The sequence below is a fragment of the Lathyrus oleraceus genome, chromosome 1 (assembly GCF_024323335.1).
Source record: "Lathyrus oleraceus cultivar Zhongwan6 chromosome 1, CAAS_Psat_ZW6_1.0, whole genome shotgun sequence".
In the NCBI taxonomy this organism is placed as follows: domain Eukaryota; kingdom Viridiplantae; phylum Streptophyta; class Magnoliopsida; order Fabales; family Fabaceae; genus Lathyrus; species Lathyrus oleraceus.
The window spans coordinates 443,032,600-443,053,757 of record NC_066579.1 but is presented as its reverse complement, the minus strand read 5'-3'; the positions used below and the strand labels follow the sequence as shown (position 1 = coordinate 443,053,757).

General features: G+C 43.4%; 1 protein-coding gene across 1 annotated transcript; it reads right to left on the bottom strand.

Annotated features, from left to right (window-relative positions):
- Positions 1-5,414: 5,414 nt before the first annotated feature.
- On the bottom strand, positions 5,415-16,654 carry LOC127115209 (sugar transporter ERD6-like 6). The gene is made up of 8 exons (XM_051046805.1): positions 16,400-16,654; positions 15,776-15,958; positions 6,404-6,460; positions 6,255-6,314; positions 5,972-6,037; positions 5,824-5,883; positions 5,605-5,719; positions 5,415-5,527 (listed from the first exon to the last, which is right to left on the bottom strand). The coding sequence occupies exons 1-8, from the start codon at positions 16,652-16,654 to the stop codon at positions 5,415-5,417; spliced, it is 909 nt and encodes a 302-aa protein (XP_050902762.1).
- Positions 16,655-21,158: the final 4,504 nt, after the last annotated feature.

Sequence of the window (21,158 nt, the reverse complement as noted above, 5' to 3'; positions counted from 1 at the left end):
GCCTACGTATCTCATCTGGAATGAGAATCAGAGCTACCGTAGTTCGGCTCACGCACGCCAAACAAAACAAAACACACACAGGAAACCGACTGCCAATCGCTGGACTTAGGCCAGACTCCACACAAAAAGGGCAAACATGGGACCCGAATGCCAATCATTGGACTTACATCAACGCCCGAACCAAACAAACCCACACTGGAACCCAAATGCCAATTGATGGACTTATATCAACTTCCAAGCACACAACAACCAAACAAGTTAATAGGGAGTCTGGAACTCGAGCCTAATAACTGTCAAGCACACACACACAAAAAAGAAAAAGGGTGCCCGGAGAGATCTCGTACGACCTCCTGCCTACGTACCTCATCTGGTATGAGGATCAGGGCAACGTAGTTCCCCTTAACAGGGGAGAAACTTTCTCCTAACCAGAGACTGGGAAATGACAAACTAAAAGGGAGACTGACTCGAGCCTAATAGTTATCATGCAATCCACAATGGTCCTAGGTTGAGTTTTCTATCTACTTGCACAGGCAGCAAGCTAATCCTAAACAGGCAAAGCAAGGCATACAAGCACAAGCAAAACAAAGCAAACATACACAATTAGCACACACTATATACAGACAAAGTGGGCTCACAGAAGGGTTAGGCTGCAAAAGCAAGCCAACTGTGATGGGTGATGTTAGCTCTTAACCTTAACATTGAGAGTTAGGGTGAAGCAGATGAATGGGAAGTGAGGATGAGACCTCACAGCTCTTATCCCTGGCCAGGGAGAGCTTCAGACAAAGGAAGTGTGGGTTCAGAAAGTGGGAACCCTTCTACACTTATGACTGACTCAACTGTACAACTGTACAAGGATCTTGGGTCAGTATCCACAATGCATCAACATGTAATGTGAGCAAAGGGATGACACACTAAGTAACAGGAGATGGACTGCACATCTCTTTTATCTGTCAATTGCCTTATCAAAGGTCTTTTCCTGCTTGGCACAAATATAAACAATCACAAGCATTGCCTCTTAAGGAGGGCTTCAGACAGGTGCCTGACCAAATAACAGGACAGGTCTTCCAGACTACATGAAGTCAAAGAAGTTATACCTCTATTGGTTAAGCAACCAAGCAACAGCAAAAGCAAGTTCACAATGAACTATAGCAACTAATGTACCTGAAAACAATCTAACATAATCAGTACACAGCTCAAACAGTCAAACAGACAAGCTAATGGTTAACAGTTAACTATACACAAGCAATGCATCAAGCAAAGCACAAGCTAATGCTCAACACAAATGGCTTAGAAGCCACCTACAAAACAAACTTAATGTTAATCAACATCAATCAAACAAGCAACTCAAGCCAAGTGAAATAATTCCTCCATGCCATATGCCTTTTGTCCTGAAAACACAACTCAAACATGAGAAGCAAACCCCTAGGACAAAGCCTAGGGTCCAAGAGGGAGAAATATTTCAAAACAGAACATGAAAATTATCAAGAATCAAGTTCAATCAAATTAAAACATCATCCAATTGGTCTCACATTCATATCATACACCAATTTCATTTCACACAACAAATAGTGCAAAACATGCAAGTTCAAAGCTTATTGGACCAAACAGAATGAATCAATCCAAATCCAATCCAAAACAAATCAATAAATCCCAAGTAAAATCATGGCTAAACAACATTCATATCATGATCATCATACCAAATTTCAAGTCAATTGGAAAATTGGAAGCATGTCAATTAAATTCCCTAAGCCAAGGCAAGGAAAAACAAGCTCATACAAGGAACAAAATCATGCATCAACTTCAAGCAAGCATAAAACAGAATTGGCATAAGATAAATGAATAAAACCAAAGCCATGTCACATTTCAAGATGTCTAGAATCACTCCACAAAATTTCAAGTCCATCCAATACATATCAAGAATTTCACAAATCATTTAAGATCATGACTCACAAAAGGTCCACAATTGGTCAAACAGAAAGGAAATTCTCAAACAAATTGGAAATGCATCCAAAAATCCACAAAATTTCATGATCAAACTTAACATCCAGAAAATCCAACATGCAAAAATTCAGGTCATTTTGAGTTCATATGGCATGGTAAAGAAATTCCACAAGCTGGACAAGAAATGGTGTGACACACATTGTCACACCTAGATTGATCATAGCATATCTCACAAACCAGGAACGATAAAATCACAAACTCAAAGCCAAAATGTCCCTAAGGATGTCTAGTTTACACATGCAAAATTTCAAGAATTTTGGTTTAAGCATCATCATTTCACAATCAAAACATCAAGCAAGGTGCAAGCAAACACATGTATGAGCAAACCCTAGGCCATTCAAAAAGTCACACGTGCACAATTTTAATAAAAATCACCAAAACATTTTAGAGATCTTAAGGATCACAATGAAAAAAACCTCATGTCAATTGGATTAATAGTTTAGGAGATATGATTTTTCTAATGTGGAGAAAAATTAAAAAATGATGAAACAAGGAGCATGCACATGTAAGGCATAATTGAAATAAAATGCAAAAGGCAAAATAAGAATGCACTCAGACGGAATCGAAGAGAGGACATTTTCAAAATCCAGCGCGCGCTCAGCATGGACCTGGACACGTGGTCCAGTGCATGAGCCACTAACACCCTAGCGCATGCAATAAGCGAGATTATGGATCAAAACGCCAAATTCTGGAAAAACCTAAAGCTTCATACGCGTTCATCACAAGTTCATAGCTCAAGAACAAACCATCACCAAAATTCACAAACCATATACCATTGGAAAGATCTCACAATGCACATCAACAATCTTAAATCAATTTAACCTAACTCCTCCTAAATTAAAAGATTCGATGAAAAACATTCTTGTGCATCAATCTTAAATTCGCTATAACTCTCTCATTTCTTGATGAAAATCAATGAAACAAATTGCAGTTTGCCCTACTAAGAAAGATCTACAAGATGCACCAATTGATTTCATGAATTGTGCAAGTCGAAAACTGACCTTGATTGAATGGCAGATGTGAAATCGTGTGAATCAAGCCTTGTAATGCTAAAACAGAAGTTCTTTGATGCTTGTATGAGTGAATGAAGCAAGGCTTTGATGTTAATTGTGCTTGATTTGCTCAGAAATTTCAGTTGCCATTGAAGAAGCTTGATGCAACAGTTCAAAAAACAGCTCCACAGTTCATGAATTTAGCTTCCAAAGTGTTCAATTATGATGGAGAATCAAGGATCGAGCAAGAACAATGCAATTTCTATGGAAAATTTTGCAGAAAAATGGAAAGAAAAAGTTGAGAGAATTTGTGATTTTCAGATCTAGATCTCAATTCTGTTATGATTAGCAATGAAACAGTTGTGATTTAGCCTATATATGTGATGTTAAGTATGTTGCTAATCACAATTAATATTAATGCAAGTGTTTAAGCCAAAACCAAGTTTTATGACAAATTTAGCATTTCACCCTCAAGTGCACAAAACCAATGTAACAGTGCATTTTTAGTTTCAATTCACTTCAGAAATGTTATTCCTAGGCCAATGCAAGTGGAATTAAGTGAATGCCATGCTTATTTTTCAAATTCACCTTTTTCCCTCCAATTTTCAAAATAGGTTCAAGTGAAAAATGCACTTTTTTTGTGACGAGTTTTAATGAAATGTGATACCTGAATAGGATAGAGGACATCAAAAGAAAATTGCTCCAAAAAGCCTCACTCCATTTGGCCTTGTGAATCAAAAGTTATGCACTTTTGAAATTCAACTTTTCTTGACAATGATTGATCCACAACTTGCCAACCACAAATGAGAAATTCATGTTCTTGGACTTTTTGGAAAGGTGAGAGCAAGATCTACAACTTTCATGTTGGAAAAAATTTCATTTGAAGCATTTTGGGACATGTAATTTCAAGGAGAAAACCTTTCCATTTTTGGCAATTTTGAATTACAGGTCACTTTCTATTTTTGGTAAGTTTTCATCTGACTTTATTTTCTTCAATCTTGATGTTTGAAATGTCAAATGAAACTTGTTTGGACATGAATGAAGTGTTTCTAGACCTCTCCCACCTCCAAATCCATCAGTTGACCATTGGTTGACTTTTGTTGACTGATAGATGAATTGGCCATGCATAGATGAACTTGAGCCTCAATCTTCTGATGAAATGGCTCAATGATGAAACCCTAGCTTCCACAAGCTCATCAACACCATATAATGATCCCCATATCCATTGAAACCCTCATCTCCTTGCAAAACCCTGATTGGCTCAATACAACTGATTAGGGTTGACCAGAGGTCAAAACCCTAATCCCAGGGAATCTGATCAAGCATAATGAATCTCTTGGTGATGACAAGACCATGATGATGATGATGTACCATTTCAACCAAGATGAAGCTCAACCCCCTTGAGGAACCAAGAACCCTAATTTGAAGCACAACCCTCAGATGGTTAGTGATCAACTCAATGAACCCTCAGGCTTGAATCTTTTGACCTCTTTATCTTCTGACCAAGACTTAGGAGGATGACTTGCTTGATGTAACCATATGATATGCAATGCCTAATGTCTAATGACCTAAGAAATGAAATGCAACATGCTTAGCTACACTACGCCAAATAAGGGAAAAGAGGGCATTTTTTTTGGCCTATAACAGCGCTTTAAAGCGCCCTCTAATCTGGCGCTGGCATAGGTAAAGACAGCGCTTTTTTTTCTGATGAAAGCGTTGTCTAAAGTGGCTCTTTAAGCCCTTTAAGGGCCACTTTAGAGGGCGCTTTTTAAAGAAAGCGCCCTCTAAAGTGGAAAATTTTAAGGGTTTAGAGGGCGCTTTTACTGGAAAGCGCCCTCTAAAGTGGAAACCTTTAAGGGTTTAGAGAGCGCTTTTACTGAAAAGCGCCCTCTAAAGTGGAAATTTAAAGGGTTTAGAGGGCGCTTATTTTGGAAAGCGCCCTCTAAAGTGGGTGGTTATTTAACATTTACATGCATCACATGTCTCTGTGACCATATTCTCATTTCAGGTTATGTTGCAGCCACAAGAGGTAACCAGAAGAAAATGGCATACAGCTGCTTGTTATAATTCACAAGAGCAACTAAAGGTTCTTTTTATGCTTTTATAATATTAAAATACAAATACTGATATATGCTTATTGTTTATATGATCCTCTTGCTATTTGAAATGTCATGAACCGAAACCACTGCTACTCTAATTGAAATGTATAATAATCACTCTCTTTCATTTATTTGTTTATAATCAATCAATTACAACAAAAATGCAAGTATGCTGCTAGATTAGAAAATCACACTGTTTTGGTATTTTTCATATTTAACAAGACCAAAGAGCACAAAAATGAATTGAGTTGATTCAGAAAAAAAAAATATGAATGTGAATACATGAGTGAATACTAGCTGAAGTGCTACTCGAAAGGAAACTTCATCTGAAAAACTGTTGTATTTCTTCAAGAGTTTTTCCCTTTGTCTCGGGGACCCAAATGGCAACAAATCCTGCTGTGAAAACACACACTGCAGTATATATTGTGAAGGTTCCTGATAAAAACATAGGAAGCTTCTGGTTAGAAACAATAGATATTTATAGAAAATTAACATAGGCAATGCACACAAACCTCCCGAACTCCAATCCAAGAGCAAATTTGCTGTTAATGTAACCAACCGGGAAAAGAACCAATTGGCAAGTGTTGCAAAACTTCCAGGTAGGCCTTTGATGTTAATCGGAAGAATCTATTATGTAAAATATATTCAACACATCAACTATCACATTATATTACAACAAAGGTTTGTTCATATAGGGTTGTCATGCATATTATTATTGAAGAAAATTGTACCTCAGACATTATAATCCATGGCATTGCTCCTAATCCCAGAGAGAATGCAATAACCATGACCTGAAAGAAATTGAAAGTTTATAATAATGAAGTTAGGGAAACAAACAATAGAAACCATCATTTGTGTAATAAAGTTGTATTTACACACCACAACTCCAGCCACCGATACGAGGCTCAATGTCGCATATAAATCAGAATCTGGTGATATATATTCCTGAGAGCAAATTCAACATAAAATATATTATCCATATAAAAAACCAAAAATATAAAGAAGAATTTACTGATATATAATCCTGTGAATCTGTGTTACAAATTTCTGAACATTTATGCATGAATGCATGTGTAATATCTAGTTAATGTATTATGTATATATAAAAATAAACAAAAAAAAGATGTTCAAAAAATATAACAAACAAAAAAATTATTATTACCTTCAAGTAGAATGATATTGAAACAACCAAAAGACTCAAAGCCATTGCAGATGAAGAAACCTGCAATAGGAGATTTTGATTAATCTCTTATTACCCTTCAAACAAATAGTAATGTGAATGCAAAAATTATCGAAAAAGCTCAGACTCACAATAAGTAAAAGCCGGCGACCAAATTTGTCTGCTAACCACAAAATCGTAGCAAGAACCTAAATGAACCAAGAAAAATGAAACCAAAAATGAACAATAGCGAACGTCAGAAGAGAAACCAAGTAATATGAAGATTAGAAAAATACCTATGGTGTCAAAATCGAACAGCTAACAACGAATTAATAGAAGGAGGAAACGTCGTAGATCTAACAGAGGTGGAAGGAGAACGCCTTAGAAGTAGCGAAAATCGTAGCAGTGAGAACCCTAACGTGAAAAAGAACGAAAATAACAGAGAGTGAAATAACAAAACGCGCAGTATGTTATAATTTTAATGTTTACTAAAGGGGACCTTAGAGGGCGCTTGTGAAAAAAAAGCGCCCTCTAAAGGGGGCCTAAGAGGGCGCTTATGAAAGCGCTCTCTAAGGCTTTCCAAAAGCGCTTTATAAACTGGAAATGCACATGGACTTATAGAGCGCTTTTTTAAAAGCGCCCTCTAAGGGTAACCTTAGAGGGCGCTTTCTAAAAAGCGCCCTCTAAGGGTAACCTTAGAGGGCGCTTTTTAAAAAGCGCCCTGTATTGTTGTCCCTCTATCTCCTCCTTATTTTTTCGCTTCACCTTAGAGGGCGCTTTATTACAAAAACACCCTCTAAAGTGCGTTGTCTATTCCAGTTGTTCGCTCCTTATTTTTTCGCTTCACTTTAGAGTGCGCTTTTGTAATAAAGCGCCCTCTAAGGTGCGCTGTCTATTCCAGTTTTTGGCGTAGTGCTAGTCCCAAAAGAGGAGGGCAAATTTTGAGGTGTTACAGCTGCCCCTATTCAATCCACTGTGAACCTGTCGATATGAATAGCCTCGGCTTTCAAATGATCAGGATGAAGAGTGATTGAATACCAAGAACAGACGAACAATTTGCACTCTGATGGGAAAATAATTAACACCGCCTGTCAGAATCGGCGAAGAAACAATCTTGAGAGAAACCCGTCTGGTACGGAGAAAGTTGGCCTGAATACCGACTCAGGAATAGGAATAACCATGGCCTGAATGCCGCTCGTCAGTCTGCATACTGAACGCCGGAATATGAGAGTACTGATATCGGTCTGAATACCGGGAGACTAGCCTGAACGCCACTTTGGTCTGAACACCACTTCGGTCTGGATACCGCTTCGGTCTGGATACCGGGAAACTGGCTTGACTGCCATAAGCTGCATCGATCTGAACTTCGTGAGCTTCTTCGATCTGGAAATCGGAAACTGACCTGACTGCCACAAGCTGCATCGATCTAATCGCCGTGAGCTTTTTCGATCTGGAAATCGGAACTGGCCGGAATGCCACATCGGTCTGAATACCCGCCTCGGTCTGGTTACCGGAAAATTGGTCTGAACACCACAAGTTCTTCGTCCTGATTGTTGAGAACTTCTTCGATCTGAGAATCGGAAACTGGCCGGACTGCCACAAGTTCTTCGTCCTGATTGTTGAGAACTTCTTCGATCTGAGAATCGGAAACTGGCCTGACTGCCACAAGTTCTGAATACCCGCCTCGGTCTGGTTACCAGGAAATTCTTCTTGCCTATCAGCATCGGCAGAAATATAAACAATGATAAATGAGTCGGCACGCATGCTAACGACCCATGTTGGGGATAACAAGCCACGAACCGGCTATTCTCCATTCAACCCTTAACGGACGAACAATTTACGCTCCGCTGGGGATTATTCTCTTTATTGTTCTCTCTTTTTTGGACCCCGAAACTTCTTTGATTAACATTCCCATCTCTGCTCGACAGAAAATCTTCCTCCAATATCGCACTACCGGGGAATACCGTTGATAAAAAATACGGTGCCAAACTCCTCGGAGTAACACCTTCACCTTCGGGCAAAACCACCTCTCAAACAATAACCCCGGTTTGAGACTAGCTTATGCTTGCAATAATGATGCATGAACTTTTTCCAGCGTAATGCTCCATAATCACGGAAATGCTACGCGATTTATTATGCAACATGCTATGCTTATGCTACATGATGAATGTATAAAAAGCATCCCCCTCAAGGGACTCTTCTGAGGAGCTCGAGACACTCTGCTGAGGAACTCGCCATCGCTCCAACTTCACCCTGCTGGGGGAATAGTACTGCTGCTGGGAAAAAGCAACCCTTGCTGGGGAAAGCCTCCTTTGCACCCGACCCGCTTGGGGACACTGTTGGGGAATAAACCACCAACACACTCTGTGGGGATACAATGGTCTCTGACTTGCTGGGGATACAACAATCCCGACTCTGCTTGGAGAACCCAACACCCACAGATACCTCCGATGGGAAATAGCAACCTCCAGGCCTGGCTACTGAGGAAACACCGATCTCAAACCTGCCGGGGATAACCATCCTGACCCTGCTAGGGAAGATACAGACCTTGAATCTGCTGGGGAATTAAGAATCCCGACTCTGCTTGGGGAAACTGGGACAATCGGGTACTGAGCACCCATCGACTCGTTGAACCTCGTACTCTCGACGGCTCCGTGCTCTACGGAGAGCGAACTCCTGGGATTTATACAATCTTTTTAATCTTCCGACTTTGAAGAGTCTTCTTGATTAATTCTCAAGGTTCGTCGGACGTCCTCCGTCGCCGTTTCACCGTTCTCGTACTCGTTCGTCCCTGATTGGACTCTGCGGGGATTTCTTTTGCCAAAAGCTTCCACGTCACAACGTGCAAGTGAGTGAAAATATCTAACAGTACCTGCAAAAAAGATCGTTAGATAAAAACGTGCCCACGGCGTGTCAAGATTTCAACACTTGGGTCACTCAACCTTCCGAATAAGATTTCAAATTCTCAATCTTATAAGCATGCATTGGAAGGGACCTGTATGTCTTAAAATGCAAGATTCCTTATCAAAAATAATTGGATGTTTTTGCAATCAAAACGGTAATGAAAACAAAAAAAACAAAATTATTTGACTGAATATGCATTTTATTGATTGGAAAAGTGTGGCTCAGATCGATACAAAGGAAGCAATTCCTGAAAAGAGGTAATTGCGCACAAAAGGAAAAATCTATTCTAATGGCAATGTGAAACCGTGATCTCATCGAGTTCCAACTCGGTTACACCCCATATGTCCTCAGACTTTCCGTGCTTTCCGCCTTCTGAATAAGACGTTTCTGATTGATCCCTACCAGGTATTATCCATGTCATATCCAAAGTACAAACGATCATGCCAGATGCAGTTGTTCGTTTCAATCCCTCTTTTGCCTGGACCGCCTCTTCGGGTTTTCAGTCCACCGGGATACCCTTTTTTGCCCAAGTCGCCTTTTCAGGTTTTCGACTTGCCGGGTGTACAATTTTCATTTTTATCCCTAATTTTTGCCCGAACCTTTCTTTTTGTTTTTGGTTCGCCGGGATGCCCATTTTTGCCTGGACTATTTTATTCTTTTCGTCCAGCGGGTCTCTTTATACGAAGTATTTTTTAACTGCGTCCGCATTCACAGGGGATGGAAAAACCTCGCCATCCATGGTCGTTAACAACAAGGCTCCACCAGAGAAAACCTTCTTGACCACGAATGGACCTTCATAATTGGGTGTCCATTTGCCCCTTCGATCGTTTTGAGGAGGAAGGATCCTTTTCAGCACCATATCTCCCACATGATATACCCGAGGTCGTACCTTTCGGTCAAAAGCACGCTTCATCCGCTGCTGGTATAACTGCCCATGACAGATGACTGCCAGCCTCTTCTCTTCAATCAGGCTCAACTCTTCATACCGGGTCCTTACCCATTCAGCCTCTTGCAACTTTACGTCCATCAGGACTCTCAAAGAGGAAATTTGAACCTCAACCGGTAGCACGGCTTCCATCCCATATACCAATGAGAAAGGCGTTGCCCCAGTAGATGTGCGCACCGAAGTTCGATACCCATGCAATGCAAATGGCAACATCTCATGCCAGTCTTTATAGGTCACAACCATCTTCTGCACAATCTTATTTATATTCTTATTGGCTGCCTCAACCGCCCCATTCATCTTCGGACGATAGGGAGAAGAATTGTGATGCTCAATCTTGAATTCCCGGCACAGTTTTGCCATCATCTTGTTGTTCAAATTAGAACCATTATCAGTAATGATTCTCTCGGGAACCCCATATCGGCAAATGATGTCTCTCTTCAAGAACCGGGCCACGACCTGTTTTGTCACGTTCGTATAAGAGGTTGCTTCCACCCACTTGGTGAAGTAATCAATAGCCACTAATATGAACCGATGCCCATTCGAAGCCGTAGGCTCAATCTTCCCAATCATATCAATGCCCCACATAGCAAACAGCCACGGAGACGTCATCAAGCTCAACGGATTTGGAGGCACGTGCACCTTATCAGCATAAATCTGGCATTTATGACATTTCCGCACAAAATTAAAGCATTGGGCCTCCATTGTCATCCAGTAATAACCTGCTCTCAGCAGCTTTTTCACCATCGCATTCCCACTGGCATGGGTACCGAATGATCCTTCGTGAACCTCTTTCATCAATTGGCTTGCTTCTTTATCATCAACACATCTGAGCAAGACCCAATCAAAATTCCTTTTGTACAGAACCCCATCCTTGTTCAGATAGAACACCATGGCCAACCTCCGCAGAGTCTTTCGGTCCCTTTTGGATGCTCCCTCAGGATACTCTTGCGTCTCAAGATAGCGCTTGATATCAAAATACCACGGCTTCTCATCATCAGGCGCTGTATCAATAACAAACACATAAGTCGGTCTATCCAGACGTCCAATCTCAACACTGGGGAACTGATTCCACCTCTGCACCTTAATCAAGGCAGCCAGAGTAGCCAAAGCATCTGCCAAAGGATTCTCCTCTCTAGGCACGTGATGCATCTTCACCTTGGTGAAAAACGTCAACAATCTCCTCGTATAATCCCGGTATGGAACTAAATGAGATTGATGCGTATACCACTTTCCGTTAACCTGATTTACAACCAGAGCTGAATCTCCATATATGACAAGGTTCTTGATCCTCAAATCAATCGCCTCTTCAATCCCCAATATACAAGCTTCGTATTTAGCCACGTTGTTGGTGCACTCAAATGTTAGCCGGGCAGCAAAAGGAATGTGGGATCCTTTCGGCGTAACCAAAACAGCACCAACACCGCTACCATTCACGTTAACGGACCCATCAAACATCAGAATCCATTCGGATTCAGGGTCAGGCCCCTCCCCCGGGATCGGTTCCTCGCAATCTTTCGATTTGAGAAACATGATGTCCTCATCAGGGAATTCAAACTTCATCGGTTGATAATCATCAATAGGTTGCTGGGCGAGGTAATCAGACAATACACTCCCCTTGATTGCTTTCTGAGAGGTATACTGAATATCATATTCAGTCAAAATCATTTGCCATCTCGCAACCCGTCCGGTCAATGCTGGCTTCTCAAAAATATACTTGATCGGATCCATCTTGGAAATCAATAAAGTGGTATGAACCAGCATATACTGTCTTAGTCGGCGAGCAGCCCAGGCCAAAGCACAGCAAGTTTTCTCGAGCAGTGAATATCTTGTTTCACAGTCGGTAAACTTTTTGCTAAGGTAGTATATGGCATGCTCTTTTCGACCAGACTCGTCATGCTGCCCCAATACACACCCCATAGACCCCTCGAGGACTGTCAAGTACAGAATTAACGGTCTTCCATCCACATGAGGCATCAGAATCGGAGGCTCCTGCAAATACTCTTTTATCTTTTCAAATGCCGCTTGGCAATCATCATTCCACCTGACCATTTGATCTTTTCTTAACAATTTGAATATAGGTTCACACGTGGCTGTTAGGTGAGATATGAACCGTGAAATGTAGTTCAATCTACCTAAGAAACCACGAACCTCTTTCTCCGTTCTCGGTTCAGGCATTTCTTGTATTACTTTTACTTTAGCAGGATCAACCTCGATTCCTTTCTCACTAACAATGAACCCCAGCAATTTATCGGACCGCACTCCGAACGTGCACTTATTCGGATTCAACCTCAGTCTGAACTGTCTCAGCCGGTCAAACAACTTGGCCAGATCTACCAAATGCCCCTCTTCTGTCTGGGACTTTGCTATCATGTCATCAACATAGCATTCAATTTCATGATGAATCATATCACGAAACAAAGTCAACATGGCTCTCTGATAAGTAGCACCGGCATTCTTGAGACCGAATGGCATCACCTTGTAACAAAAAGTGCCCCATGGTGTAATGAACGTTGTTTTCTCCATATCATCTAGAGACATTTTGATTTAATTATAGCCAGAAAAGCCATCCATGAAAGAAAACACCGAGAATTGAGCTGTATTATCTACCAACACATCAATGTGAGGTAACGGGAAATCATCCTTCGGACTAGCCCTATTCAGATCTCGGTAGTCCACACACATTCTCACCTTCCCATCTTTCTTTGGGACTGGCACAATGTTCGCGACCCATGGCGGATAATTAGTGACAGCAAGGAAACCAGCATCCCACTGCTTCTGCACTTCCTCTTTAATTTTCATCGCCATATCCGGTCAAGTTCTGCGCAACTTCTGCTTCACTGGAGGACAATCTGCTCTTAACGGTAGCTTGTGCACAACGATATCGGTATCCAACCCTGGCATATCTTGATAAGACCAGGCAAAGATGTCGACATATTCTTTCAACAATACTACCATTCTGCTCTTGACACTCGCCTCCAAAGCAGCCCCGATTTTCACCTCTTTCTTGACCTCGTCGGTACCCAGGTTTACAACCTCGATCTGCTCTTCATGCGGCTGAATCACCTTCTCCTCTTGTTTTAACAACCTGGCTAATTCCTCTGGCAGTTCACAATCTTCTTCGCCTTCCTCTTCAGCATGATAGATCGGATTGTCGAAGTCATACGAGGGTGTAACAGGATTGTTATCAATGAGATCCGGAGAATGATCGCATCTGCATGAATGTTGATTCATGCATTGCTTTAGAACCGGAGTGAGACAAATCGAAAAGAAAAATGAAAACATTGCCATTTTTATTTGTTTTTATTTTTAAACTGCAAAAATAAATGAAAAATAGGGAACACCGCTTTTAACTGAAAAACATCCTTTCATTTGATAATGCAAAATCTTGCAAATATGAACATGAGGTGGCCCTTACAATGAACCATTACGTGTCGGGCAATACGTATGGCTTTCATGCACATATAATCAAAAACAGAAATCATTACTCTTCAAGGAGAGTGACCGTGATGATCTTTTCAGCCTTCCAGTTCTGGATTCCCATCCCTGGTGCGCACGGCTTTATCCATCGATCGATTTCACAGTCGCTATCAGCTTCATCACCCACCATACAGACGTGATCTGGATCCAGCATTCCAGCACTGGTGAATGTGACTGAAGGACGACGTCCTCTACCCTGTCCTGACGAGCCTCGGCCCGGCTGATACCCTACTCCAAAGCGGTCTTTCTTGGCGGAGATGTCCATCATCTTCCCCCAACCGGGATCCTCTCCATTCTTCACCACCTCGGCGGCCTGTTTGTACGAAGATATGGACGGTTTTTCCTCCTCTTTTGCAAACAGAGCATTCTCCACCTTAACGGTTTCGAATGCTTGACTTGGGGTCTCCCATATCTCACCGTCCATCTCAACATACTTGAATGAGGACAGGTGGCTGACAAATATGTCTTCTTCCCCGCACACGGTGACGACCTGCCCTTCCCAGATGTACTTGAGCTTCTGGTGCAAAGTCGAAATTACTGCCCCAGCAGCATGGATCCATGGGCGACCCAACAGGCAACTGTATGCCGGCTGAATATCCATGACATAAAAAACAGACTTAAACACCTCAGGGCCTATCTTCACCGGGAGTTCGACCTCTCCAAACACTCTCCGCTTTAACCCATCGAAGGCCCTCACTATCAGATCAGTGGGAGTCAGGACCAACCCGTCACAATTCAGCTTCGCCAGGGCTTTCTTGGGCAACACATTTAATGAGGAGCCGGTATCAACCAGCACATGCGAAAGCACGGCCCCTTTACATTCCATTGCAATGTGTAATGCCCGATTATGATTTCTCCCATCCACAGTCAGATCCATGTCGGTGAAACCCAGCCCATGGCTGGCATGAACATTAGACACCACCGTCTCCAGTTGGTTGATTGTGATCTCTTGAGGAACATAAGCTTTCTTCAGAATCTTCATCAAAGCCTCTCTATGACCCTCAGAGCTCAGCAATAACGATAAGATTGAGATCTTGGATGGAGTTTGCTGCAGATGGTTAACAAGCTTGTACTCAGACTTCTTGATGATTCTTAAGAATTCTTCTGCTTCATCATCAAACTCTCTTTCCGACCCTCCAGGCGCCGATGTCACCACAGGAGTACCCTCAGTCATTACTGCTTGTTTTCCTTTCGCCCTGGCTAAAGCCTCGGCCTTTTCCTTTTTCTCTTTTTCTCCTTCTCCTCCCCTCAGGGTATCAGGTGCAAACAGCCTGCCACTGCGGGTGAACCCACTAGGTCCGGCATTATCCACCTTTGAAATGGTGGTTTCATCCGCAGTCTGCTCTTCCACCTTCTCTCCATTGCAGTATACTTCCCCACCATAATGCCACGGCACGACATCATCTTTGTCATAGGGAATTGGTCCAGGTACCGTGATGGTAACTGGAGCCGCCTCAGCTAGTGTTGACAAATCAACCGGATCAAAATAAATCGTTATGGTGGAGACATCCTCCTTCCCCATACCAGCCTTCTCAACCCTGATAGTTCCTTCGTCCATCAGACCCTGGACAGTCTCTCTCAAGAGTACGCATCCATCAGGGGCACCAGTGCACTCAGCACAACCATCACCACAGCCCGGATAGACCCCATTCAACAATAACTGCCGCTTGACCTCAGCCAACGGAGTCTTCAACTGATCAACAGTCGACGGCCCGATTCTACTCTTCTCAGAGGTAGCATTCACCCCCCTTTGACCATGCATGGGCATGGGATTAGCATTCACGTTGGGTGAAGGAGCAAAGTTGATCGCTTTTGAATCCACCAAGTCTTGGACTACATGCTTAAAAGCTTTGCAGTCTTCTACAGTATGCCCGGGAGCACCTAAATGGAATTCACATTTTGTATTCTCGTCGAAACTGGCTGGCCTCTGATCAGGTCTCAAAGGTGCTAGAGTTCTCAGTTGTACCAGCCCCAAATCCTTCAGCTTCTTTAAAAGAAAAGAATAGGTCACTGGCGGCCTATCAAACTGCCGATCATTTGCTCTCCCCCTGACTTGGTACCCAGCCCTCTGTGGCCTCTGCTGAAACGGTTGACGCTGTTGTTGTTGTTGCTGAGCAGGCTGATTATCAGCAGGAATGGTTACTGCAGCAGTGTGCTGATAGTAACGATCCCTACTTGGTCCCCTTTGAGTGTATACTGCACTGGTATCACCCTCTTTCTTCCTTTGGCCGTTCCCGAAAGGCTTCTTCAATCCTGAAGACGAAGCATTACCACCCTGTATCTTTCCGAGCTTCATCCAACTCTCAATCCTCTCTCCAGCCACGACAATGTCTGAGAAGTTGGTGACAGGACAACCGACCATCCTTTCAGCAAAGGCCCCCTGCAGGGTACCCATAAACAGGCCAAACATCTCCCTGTCCACCAGTGGAGGTTGCACTCTGGCAGCCAACTCCCTCCACCTTTGAGCGTATTCTTTAAACCCTTCACTTGGCTTCTGAGACATACCCTGCAGCTGGGTACGACTCGGAGCCATGTCAGCATTAAATTGGTACTGTCTAAAGAATGCGTCACCAAGATCTTGCCAGCTCTTCACATCAGAAGATTTTAGCTTGGTGTACCATTCCAAGGATCCTCCAGACAAACTGTCCTGGAAGAAGTACATCCACAGCTTTTGATCCATGGTGTATGCAGAGATCTTGCGGACAAAGGCTTATAGGTGAGTCTCTGGGCAGGAACTCCCATTATACTTATCAAAAGCGGGCGCTTTGAATTTCGGTGGGATCACAATCCCCTCGACCAGCCCCATATTTGACATATTTACGACCCCGGGAGTTGCATAGCTTTCTAAAGCCCTGATCTTTTCCGCCAACAATTGAATCTCTTTATTTGGTGGCTGGACACCGTATTGCCCAAACGACTCGTTGTGGATGGAGAACTGATCAGCCTCTCCATCTTCCTCCCTGTCATCATTCGCCCCAAAGAACAGAGGGAATAGTCTGTCTTTCATATTATGGCCCATCTGACCGGGCCCCCCACCAGTAGCAGCACCGAAACCACCAGCATTATTGTTCACCATGCCCACCGTTGCTCTTTTTCCACCGTCTCTAGAGCCACCCAGCCCCTGGTTGGAGACACCATCCAGATTAACACCGCTGTTAGCAGCTGAAGCCCGCTCGAGCTTCTCAACTTTGTCAGCCAAAGCTTTCTGACCAACTGCAAAACCCTGCATGATGTTGATCAGCTCGTTCATTTTCTCTTTTAGCTCGAGAACGTCTGTGTTGGGGAGATCCATCAGCCTTGGAGTATTGCGCCGGGTGAAATATCTGTGAGGACGGGTTGAGTGCAAAGGTACAACTCTACGAGCACGAGCAATGATTCCTGTAACAATCAAGCACGTTAGCAACAGATACCTGCAAAATAAACCACAAGTTATCATGATCATGCATGAATGCAGTGTCTATCCACATGTGGAACACTTTATCTCTTGATCCTGGCATCATCGAGACGGATAATAATCCGGCAACAATATTCTAACATTCGTCATTTGATTTCATCATACAGATCAGAGATATATGATTTAGCAAAATACCGCCCAACCATGTGTGTGCTGTGTGAGTGCATACGGGAAAAGCAAATAAAGCTTGAAGATTAATCACAGAATGAGAACGAACATGCATATCAAAAGTGCACAATAAGTGCCATAGTCATACATCAAAGCTGATACAAATCAGATACAATTATCCAGAATCAACAAGGAAATACAAGCAAGTGAATTCCGTCAACAGTCCTGACGGTAATCCACACGAATGAGAAAGGTCTAGCCTGACGAGGGTCCCACAGAAGGCCCTAGATCATCAACCATCTTCGCGAACTCTGCGGCGAACCTGAGCTCGGTGTTCTCCTACTGTAATCTCCCTATCTCCTTCTGGTGAATCTTCATCTGCCTGAAGTAATGATCTCTCTCAGCAATGTAGTGATCTCTCTCGGCGATGATCTTCACATTCTCTGCTTCCTTAATCTTCAGCTTTGCTTCCCACTCAGCGATGAGGACTCTGACTCTGGTATCTCTCTGATCCCTCACAAGGATTTTCCTCCTCTTCTCATCTTCCATGACCTTTGAAGTTATGGCTAGCTTCTCCTTAGTGATATCGTGCTCCCTGGTAGATGATATTAAGGCTTGGCTGATCTTCCCATAGTAGGCAGTATCCATCTCGAAGCGCTTTGCTTCCAAGGCATGTCGGTTGTCTTGATCTTCCATCTTCACTCTGATCTCCTGGTTAGCCCTCTGAATCCGAGCGACACTCATCCCCAATTCCGTTTTTTCTGCAAGCAACTGATCTCTCTCCCGCTTCATCTCTAGGAATTCTTCCATACTAACAGAAGAAGGAGGTTCCTCAACCAACGGATACCAAGGATCAACCATAGGAAATGGTAGATAAGTAAGCTCCATTCTCTTGCTGAGCCAGTCATCAAACGGAGGAAAAGACATGTTATTAGCTCTACCCCAAGCAAACTTGCCTTTCCTTAGAATGTTGCGCCATGCATCAGATACCTGCCTCAACCTGGCCTGATTGCCCTCAACCGGGAAATACAAAGTTTCCTGAATCTCGCTCTTGAGAGGAGGAACCTCCATAGCAAATCCCATTTGTCTCTTAAGAAGCGTAGGGTTATAATTAATGCAACCCTGAACTCCGATAAGTGGCACATTGGGAAAACCCCCACAACTGCAAATGAAATCTTGTCCAACCCCACTACTGTGAGTCCAAGCTATGTCTTTGGCTCGCAAACCCATCAGCTTGGTTGCCCAATTAACAGTCTGGTCAAGAAGAACAAAGGCACCCCTGGAAGGCAAATAACCCATAAACCACTTATATAATAGCTGAGAGAAACATCGAATCAATCCCCCACGTCTCCTCTCGTTCCTGTTATGGACCGAGTAATAGACATCTCCAATCAGAGTAGGGATAGGATTCCTCTGAACAAACAAGCGGACGGCATTAATATCCACGAAGTTCTTTTGATTAGGAAACATACTAGTCCCATAAACACTCACGGCAGTCAAGGCACAGACAACCTTCCAGTTACCCAACTCAGCCTGCTCCTTAGCCTTAGCCTCTAGGAAACTCAGATGAAAACCAGGCAACTTCCCCTTCTCTTTCAGACCCCCCTTTATCACCTCTGGACTCAAATAAAGAGTCCGGGAAATCCCACCAATATCAGGTGCTTCCTTAGTAGCATAGAAAGGAACCTGATTTCTGATCTGAAGGCCCAAGATACCAGCATAATCCTCCATCAAAGGCCCCAACAAGTAATCTGGGAAGACGAAACACCTCAGGCCAGGATCATAGAACTGGAGAAGAGTATGGATAGCACTCCTATCTTTGTCAGTGAGTCTGGAAACCATCTTCAAAATACCACCGTATGCCTCTCTGAACATCCCCACATGGTCGGGCGTAATCAATGCTATCATCTCCTTTAGCACACCGATCTCTGGGTCAAAGAAACTGTAAACAACATCATCCTTCAATCCGGGCCTCATGTCTGAGCAAAGAAGTCTCTCAACCAGGATCTTGATCAAGAATGTCCCTGCATATGGGTAAACATGTGTTAGATGCAAGTAAATGCAAAATGTGAATGATGCTAATGAATGAATGCAATGCGTTGTGCCATCCTCCAAGTCATCTGATCATCTGTAGCACTGAATTACAACCCTGATCTCTGAACTGATCACAACCATCTGAAGGAATATGTAACCATAAATCCAACTCAAGGGTTCTGAAATGAATGGAACTGAAAGGTACATCACCATCATCATCAGACAATCTCTGAGCAGATAACCACAACAATCTCTGAATCGGCCCCGGGAATCCTGAAATAAACGGATCCCCACTGATAGAATCGGCCCGGGGAATCCTGAAATAAACGGATCCCCACTGATAGATACCACGGACAGCACTTCGGCGTCTCGGAAATAAATGTCCATAAATCCGACTTATAAATAGGACTCTGAATAACGGAACCAATAGTCACCCTTAAAGTCACCATCTGAACATGCATCTGGAAGAATCACCCTCCCCTCACAGGTAAATTCTAATCAGGTTATCCTAAGGCGGATAATGGTCTCGACAATCGGGCAAAGATACTCAACGGGTTTGCCCTTTCGGGTGTGCCGTTGCAGCTCTCTTAAGATCGTCTAAACCAAAGATCCGGGAATGATCGGTCACCGAAGTCAATAGTTCAAAAGAGGTGACCCAACCAGAGTGGAAAACCCCACAAAGGAAGAGCACTCTCAGATGAACCTCGTCCGGCTTGTGGTATGTCACGTCGCAACAACATGCCCAACCAGCATGTGAGGGACGCGAGACCACACTAATCCTAGGTGTATACTCGGGCCTGGGTTTTAGCCCCACTCAGAACACCCACCCCAAAACAGAGGAACCACCTGTACAGAGGACAGCAACATGACAGTATGATGCATGCAAGTATTTATGCAAATATATACATATGCACAGTATAATAATAAATGCAATAAATAGAGCAGGACAAGCAACCTAAACTATCCTAGAACGCTAGGAGAGACTCGCTTAGGGAAGATGGACCAGCAAAAGGTCAACTTCGAGTCCCCAGCAGAGTCGCCAGCTGTCGCATCCGCGAAAAACAACCGGCGGGCTAAAACAAAACAACACAGAGCCGCCACCTGTCGCATCCTGCGAAAAAACAACCGGCGGGACTCAAATAAAAACACAACACAGAGCCGCCACTGCGCGTTATTTATCCCAAAATAGGGAAAGGAAACGCTCAGAGAAACCTGGAAAGGAAATGGTCTTGCGACCAAAGAGAAAGGGTAAGGGAGTCGGTTATGCAAGGGGAAGGTATTAGCACCCCTCACGTCCGTCGTACCCGACGGGATCCACGTTCTAAGAAAAGAAAAGGTTGCTAAACATCACACACACACACAGGGGAACGCAGGTGGGGTTAAGAGAAGGGAGCTCGATAGGACATCGCATCCTATGCCTACATATCTCGTCTGGAACGAGAATCAGAGCCACTGTAGTTCGGCTTACACACGCCAAACAACACAAAACGCACAAACAGATGGCAAACCTGGAGCCCGACAACCACTCGATGGAATTACGTCAGCATCCGAACCACAACACGCACAAAACGGCAAACGTGGAGCCCGACCGCCAATCACTGGGCTTACGTCGGCATCCGAACCAAACACACAATCAGATAACAAGTAAACACACGCAAAAAAGGAAAAGGTTGCCCGGAGTGGTCTCGCACGACCACCTGCCTACATACCTCGTCTGGAACAAGGATCAAGGCGATGTAGTTCCCCCTCAAGGGAAAGAAAATCTAGCCAGAAACCGAGGGAAAACACACTACCAGGGAGCTGGACTCGAGCCTAGTGTTGTCATGCATCATTACCCTACGTTCAGGTTTCTACCTACTTGCACAATTGCAAACTAATCCTATCCAGGAAAGAAGCAAGCATACAAGCAAACAATTCAAGCAAACATGTCAAACAAATATTCACAAAGCACACACTATAACCAGTCAAGTGAGGCTCAAACAAT